The 6,929-nt window shown below is 56.4% G+C and overlaps 3 protein-coding genes across 3 annotated transcripts in view; 2 read left to right on the top strand and 1 right to left on the bottom strand.

The window, feature by feature from the left end:
- MONBRDRAFT_7117 (uncharacterized protein) overlaps positions 1 to 3,031 on the bottom strand; it is a gene marked incomplete at both ends in the record, with an annotated part of 4,460 nt that extends 1,429 nt beyond the window's left edge. Inside the window, 4 exons of the mRNA XM_001744472.1 lie at positions 357 to 557; positions 671 to 1,268; positions 1,377 to 1,670; positions 2,030 to 3,031. Coding sequence (XP_001744524.1) covers positions 357 to 557; positions 671 to 1,268; positions 1,377 to 1,670; positions 2,030 to 3,031 — 2,095 coding nt within the window. The remainder of the gene's footprint in view (positions 1 to 356; positions 558 to 670; positions 1,269 to 1,376; positions 1,671 to 2,029) is intronic.
- Positions 3,032 to 3,672: 641 nt separating this feature from the next.
- On the top strand, positions 3,673 to 6,619 carry MONBRDRAFT_24290 (uncharacterized protein; the record flags this gene model as incomplete). Its single annotated transcript, XM_001744675.1, has 9 exons — positions 3,673 to 3,863; positions 3,988 to 4,107; positions 4,242 to 4,307; positions 4,411 to 4,667; positions 4,756 to 4,901; positions 5,050 to 5,886; positions 6,025 to 6,078; positions 6,195 to 6,384; positions 6,483 to 6,619. The coding sequence occupies 9 exons, from the start codon at positions 3,673 to 3,675 to the stop codon at positions 6,617 to 6,619; spliced, it is 1,998 nt and encodes a 665-aa protein (XP_001744727.1).
- Positions 6,620 to 6,789: 170 nt separating this feature from the next.
- MONBRDRAFT_21360 (uncharacterized protein) overlaps positions 6,790 to 6,929 on the top strand; it is a gene marked incomplete at both ends in the record, with an annotated part of 3,034 nt that continues 2,894 nt past the window's right edge. The window contains one exon of the mRNA XM_001744674.1: positions 6,790 to 6,914. Coding sequence (XP_001744726.1) covers positions 6,790 to 6,914 — 125 coding nt within the window. The remainder of the gene's footprint in view (positions 6,915 to 6,929) is intronic.

Below are 6,929 nucleotides of genomic sequence, written 5' to 3'. Positions count from 1 at the left end.
ATAACCACCCCCCCCCCCCCCCCCCCCCCAAAAAAAAAAAGATTGACTTGATGGATTACCACATACGCGAAAGCCAATTTTGGACAAAAAAAAGAAAAGAGGTTGTGACAATTGTTACCCAATCCTGTTATGCAACCACACACACACAAACTCTCACACTCTTTGCGATTAAAATGTTGAAAAAAAAAGGAAAAAGAAAAGGCCTGACCTCTCTCTCGTCCCACTCGCAAATAAAAATAATGCAATGTCATCACACACTGCGGCAAGCAACCTATGCTATGATAGCGGCATGGGATGAGCACCGAGTTGGCGGAGCTTAAAGCCATCACGAAAGACGAGCGATGTCGCGATCGCACTGTCAACCTCAGCTTCGGCAGCCTCAAAGCCAAAACTCTCGCCGTCGTCCTCGGTAACTGCCGCCCCAAAGACGAGGGCGCAACGATGCCAGTCGACCGGGGGACCCAGTGCCACGTCCAGTTCGGGCACCACCTCAGGTACGGGCAGTTGGCCGTTGAGCATAATCACCAGGTCTCGGACTGCCATGCCCACCGTGTCATCTTCAAAAAGTCACCAAAAATCACAACACACACGCATACACATCGGTCAGCCGTTGTCGTGCTGGGCGCGCTGGGCGGATAACGCAAAATTGCGCATAAAACCAAAAGCTCACCAGGCAAGCGGGTGGTGGCGGGAAACTCGTGGCAGGGTAGGTGCAATGCTGGAAGATTGTGTGCTTCGAGCAGCGCCGCCAGAAAGTCGAGAATGGTAGCGTCCTGTGCCCACCGATCAAGATATGCAGCCCAAGCATGCGTGCGCGCTGAAAGACGGACCTCGACCAGCGCGAGTGCCAACAGCAACAACCGCGCATGGTCCTGCGCGTCCTGAGCCGCGTCCAAAGCAATCAACCAGGCCAATCGAACCAGGCTCTGGCATAGGTTTTGAGGCAGCTCCGGGGCCGTGGTCGCACCGCACAGTGCCATCACTGCCATGTCTAGAAGCGCTCCGCTCTCAGTGTCGAGTACATCGCTGAGGGCCTCCGTATCCACGGCGCCCTTGTCCTCACCAAACCGTGCTTGAGCACGACCCCACGCGTGGCGCACCATCCGCTGCACACACCGGACTAAGCAGGCATGCTCTTCGCGCAGGGCCACTTGGGTAAAGCCGGCCGAAAGAAGTCCGAGCAAGGTACCGGAGAGCATTTCCGAAGGCGCGAGCTGTTCTCGAAAAAAAGGCAGCAGTTCCTCTTCAACGCTGTCGTCAAACCCCAACTACAACGAACACGTCAAGCCAAGCACCGGCCAGCAGTGCAACCCGCGACGCACAGTGAGGCTTTACCACGCATGGCAGGGAAAAGCTTGGAGGGCAGCCGAACTCACCGCGTCTTGCCAACGCCTGAACACGCGGTGCAACCAAGTACGCTCGCACTCAAAACTCTCGGCGCGCGTTTGCCAGGTCAGAGCCGGACGCGCGAGGGGGTCCAGCACAGGATCAGCATCGGGTAGTTGACGTAGCGCCAGCACTACTACTTGATGACGAAGGCTGAAGTCTTCGCGATAGTTGAGCTTCAGCAGCCCTGGGCACGGATCCACCTGATGGCTGCTGATGAGGAGATTGATGCAATCATCCGTGCTGGCATTGTGGGCGGTGGCCAATCCAGATAATTCGAGCGCCTAACCACCATGGTTGGACGAGGCGATGATTAACCTTGCAACGCGAGAAGTTCGAGCCCCAGTCCAAGGGTTGGAGGGTGCTTTACTCACCGGACGGAGAAGATGGTCTGCGGCCAGCTCAAAGGTCAATGGCACAAACCCATCCCAAATGGCGTGGGTTCGACACTTTGGTAAGACATCATCCAAGTGATGACCCAGCGCCCACAACTTTGAGATGCAGATGCAAAGGTGCAATGTAAGTGAGCCTGTTGTTCAGCCGAAAGCAAGCCTGGGTGTAGCAAGACACAGCGACAGAAGCAGAAGCAGACACGGGCGGGGGCACTGGTGTATGACAAGGCCCATGTGCAATGACGACGTACTCGATAGGGATCATCAGACCGCTCGCTCATGCCGCAAAGCCCAAAATAGTCCACCCAGGTCCAGAGGCGGACCGTTGAGCCAGTCGAGGTCTCCTGCCATGAGTCCAGATTGCCGAGATGACGCCGGGCAATGGCCTCGATAAAGTAATCGCGCAGCTCGGAGCGATTGGCCAAGTTTGACAAAACGTCTTCGGTATCTGCAGCGTGAATTAGGAAGAGTGGATCAAGTGCGGCCACCTGGTTGGGCTCCACAAGGACGAGCCAGTTGGGAACGTTGGTCACAGACACCTTTTCGCGGCAGGTGGCAAGGAGACGCGTAACGTCGGCGGCCTTTTGCAGCCAGTCATCGACGTTGTGGAGATAGCACAAATCAACAAGCACGTAAAAGCCTGCTTCGGCGCCTAGGTGTTCGCGGGTGGCTTGCACCACAGAGAGCTCGGAGGCGGGACGCGGGTTGCAAGCCTCGTAACGAAAAGGGATGTAGTTGTCAATCACACGCGCCACCGTGGCGGCATGATTTCCTTGCGCCCGCGTCAGCACGGTGATGAAGATGCTGGGTGAGAGCCCCTCGCAGTCGATGTGAAGATCGTGCTCGTGGCGAACAAGGACAATGCAGTCTTGATGAAAGACGGTCGGAGGAACGGCCGAGACCTCAATCACGGCGTCCAAAGCCACTTGCCCACGAATTTTAGCGTCGGATTCCAACAGGGGATTGCCTGAAGCGTAGAGCAGGCAGGTTTCCGTGATGATGACTGTCCGCCGCTTCCAATTGGCAATGGTTAGCATGCTTCGCTTTTGCGAACGCTTGAACAACGTCGCCACCAGCAAGATGCGGCCAAACGTCTGTTCGAAGCGCCCAATCAACGTGGATGAGGCCTCCTGGTCGAGATGGTCATTCCAGGCCGTGGTATACAGAGCAAGTTCTGCTGGGCCAAGAAAAACAGCCTGATTTCCAAACCACTGAAAGGAAAGGTCGCGGCTTGACCCGCGACGCAGAGACATGGCACCAGGTCCACAGGCCCCACAAGCAGACCGGATTGGCACAAAATCGCTTGTAGGCGGCAGGTATGGCAGCGGCAAGTTCACCCGCCAGCCCCACTGCGAGCGAACACCATCCAGCAGCACGCTAACAACCGACCGTCCTACCCCCCCTCTACCCTCGCCAAGCCTCACCCTCACCACTCAGCTCACCAAGCCGCACTGATCCACAGGCCCACCGGGCACGACCCTCGAGCGATGCCACAAAAACCCCACTTTGACGCCCTTGTGTTGGACGTTGTCGCTTGCTATGTGTACTGTACTGTTGCTGTTGGACTTTGTTGCTTGTGATGACACCTTGCTTTGTGCGTGTTAGTGTGTGTGTGAGTGTGTGTGTGTGTGTGTGTGTGTGTGTGTGTGACTTTGCTGTGCCTCCTTTCTCCCTCACTTCTCTCTACATGTGGTAGTTGTGCTGTTCCTCTGTGCCTTTTGCTGCTTATACCTTTTCTTTTCTTCTCGACCTCTTTTTCTCTCTCCCTCTCTCTCCTCTAACTTAAACTTTAACACCCCGAACCTTTACTCTTTTTTTCGGCGCCTGAAGATGAGATGTGGGGGCCGACGAGGGCGGTCGATCATCTCGTGGATTCATAGAGTTGTTGTGAGGGATGGCGTCGCGGTTGCATGCGCGATTGCGCCAGCTCAAATCCGATGGAAATGACCCCATTTGGTCGGCTTTTGCGCTGCCCTCGGCGGAGCAGCTGTCCCGGTTTCGCTGGAGCCTACGTGAAAAGCTCTTTATCCTGAGCCTGAGCTTACTCGATCGTGATGCTGGCGCCGTGCTCTATGAAATGCAAAGGTCAGCACTCGATGCATCGGGTGTCCCCCTCCTTCCTTTTTTTTTTTTTTTTTTTTTGGGAAGCGCCAGCTGTTCCTGATGGTTTTGACCCCTCATCATGCCCCCGTCCGCTTCCTTGAATCAGCGTGCGCAAACAGCAGCGCAGCAGCGAAGGCGGCCTGCCTGATTCCGAACGCGAACTACACGAAGAGGGTTACCGTCTGACTTTTGCACAGATCTTCCTCACCAAGGCTCGAGAGCTCACGTGTGTAATCTATCCGCCACCCCATCCCCCTCCACCTTGCGCTACACGCATAAGAGCGCGCGTGCACTGCCGCTGAGTGACTCGCGCCGCCTGTGCCGCTCATTCTGCCAACAAACTTCTTCCGCTGGTGCCAGGAAAAAAAAATTGCGCATCGCACCCGAAAAACTGGTGCTGGATGCAAGTGCCGTGGATGTCTTTCGGTAGGCATTTGTCTGCTCTTGTTCCCAAGCCTGTGCTGAGCTCGCAAACCTGTGACTTGTGGGCCTTGGTCTGACCCTGCCACACTTGCAATCTTTGATACAGACTGCTCCACACCCTCCTTGACGTGGCAGATGCACGACCACCACTCCCGGCATCGAGTGCCCGTGCCGCACCGAGCAACGAGTCTGCACCTCGCGCCCGCCGTCCTCCACTCCCGCATGATGAGCAACCCATTCCCACGCTGCTTCGCCGCAACAAGCCATCTGCTTTACCTCCTAGCTCTCCACCCCACGGACAAGCCGGCAGTCCCGAGGCTCGACCAAAGCTGGACTCTGCTGGTGTAAACTCTGTGCATTTGAGTATGTCAATACCGAGGCCGTGAAAGAAAGCCATTCCTCGCCTTCTCCTCCTATGGAACTCATGCCTTGTACCCTTCCGTGGGCTCAGGCTCGCGCCCCAGCACGGCTATATCATCGGCTACCGCATCCCGCCCCGGAACTGCGCGCCACGCACCCGTAGCGCCGGGAACCCTCAATGCCCTCCGTGACCGCTTTGCCGCCATGGAGGCCCACAACCTGGCTCTCTTGACTCAGGTCTGGTTTCGACATGGCAAATCAAGGCTTTGCCCACACACACACACACACACACACACACCACGCGCACGCACACGTCAAACGCCCCCACCATTGTTGCCATTGCCTCTCTCATGCGCCAAATGCTGCGTCGCCATCACAACCCCAGGTCCGTCAGTTACTGGCCCACTTGGCCCAGCGCGGTGAGCAAGTGCAGGGCCTTGAAAACACACTCTTGGAGCTGCAGGATCTGGCTGGGGCAGATGGGGATGTCATGGCGGCATCCGGCATGGCGCGACGCCTCAAGCGAGCATCGCAGCACAGCGCCGGCAGTGACCGGACCCATGTGTCCACCCATATTGCACGTGGTGATGCTGACTCTCCTGGACCCGGCCCGACGGCGCATGAGCTTCGTGTACTGCGAGGCAAATTGCAGGCCGCAATGCGGCACGTGGAATCGCTGCATCGCTTGGTCCAAGAGCGCTCCGAGGCCACCCCACTGCCGCCCAATCCCTGGGCAGCCTATTTGATGGGTGAGGCTGATGCTCAGGCCTTGGAAGCCTCAACCGCAGCAACGGCACCTGACGCAGATGTGGCCAAGCCTACAGTCCTCGACCTTGTGGACAGTCATGTGCCCGCAACACTCTTTGCGCGAGTGACCGAGCTTGAAGAGGTGCTCAGCAAGGCTGTGGCCGAGAGCCTGCCCGTGGCCATGGAGCCCGTGCAGCTCGATCTCTCGCGACGCCTCCTTCAACTGCGCCTATTGTTGCCAACACCGGGAATGATTCCACACCGCCGTTCAGACAAATCGGTCGCAAACCCGCCTGTGCCCATCGATCAGGCTGGGGTTCAGACTGAGGCCGGGGCGGGGGCCGATGCATTCTTCGTGCCTGCCGTGCGCATCCCAAATAGCACGGCTGAACTCAAAGTTTTAGCCAAAGACCACGGTCGACTTCAGAACTTGCTGCAAGCCCTGACGCTCGAAAACCAATATTGGCGAACCATGGTATGTCTTGCCCCATATATGTAGAGTAGATCAATCTTGATGACTTCTCCTGCTCTCAAGTGGATGGAAGAATCACATGAGAGAGACGCGGCCTCACTAGCTTTGCCGGCATGTGAACGTGTTATGTTTGGAAAACAGGCACACCGTAGTCTGAGTACGCGAAGCGCGTCCACCACCAGTGCCACGGCTCAGGTGAGATATGCTGATGAAACCTCTTTTGTTGGACTGCGTTTCCGGCCTGAACAATCTGACCGAGATACGCACTCAACACGCACTCGACACGCACTCGACACGCACACGGCACACAGGTACAGGCGTTGCACCAGCTTGGCAAGCAGATGGACACGTTTCATCGTCGCATGGTTCAACAAGTGCGCAAGTCTCTGCTGCAAATGCAAAAGGAAGTACGCTCACCTTTGAGGACTTCTGAGGAGGTCGCCGCTTTCCAAGAAGCAGTTCAAGCGCAGCTAGAACGATTGCAGGACCGTGTGGGCGCTGGTTGGTCTCGACGTTCCATTCGTTTTTTCGCCATGACCCTTTTGAAGTCTGGACATGTGCCTGATGCTGGCTGGGGCTTGGCTTATTGGCAATCGTAGGTTCAGACGTCGAGCATGGGCTACGACGCTGGTCAGCCCAGCTCACCCGCCTTGAGCAACTGGCCACATATGGCTTTGAGACGGCCGATCTCGAAGATCTGGCGCGCCAACTTCAAACTGCTGCCAATGCCCTTTAGCTTCCTTGTCAGAAAAAAATCAGAATAAACAACATCTTTGTCAGAAAAAAAATCACCAAAAGGTCACAAAGCACACCACGTGTGATAGGGAGAAGAAGAAGAAGCAGCAGCTTGTTCGAAGAGCGTTTTCTCTCTGTTGAGCTCGAGTGGAAAGAGCGTCACCGTGCAGGATGGTGCGCAAGCTCAAGCATCATGAACAGAAGCTCCTCAAGAAGGTGGACTTCACCGAGCGGAACCGCCGAACCTCGGAGGTGATGCACCGGTACCACATTCAACGTCGCGAGGATTACACCAAGTACAACCGCCTTGT

The sequence above is a fragment of the Monosiga brevicollis genome, genomic scaffold, assembly GCF_000002865.3.
Source record: "Monosiga brevicollis MX1 MONBRscaffold_6 genomic scaffold, whole genome shotgun sequence".
Classification (NCBI taxonomy): Eukaryota; class Choanoflagellata; order Craspedida; family Salpingoecidae; genus Monosiga; species Monosiga brevicollis.
Note: the sequence above shows the minus strand (reverse complement) of the source record. Positions and strands in the feature narration are given on the sequence as shown.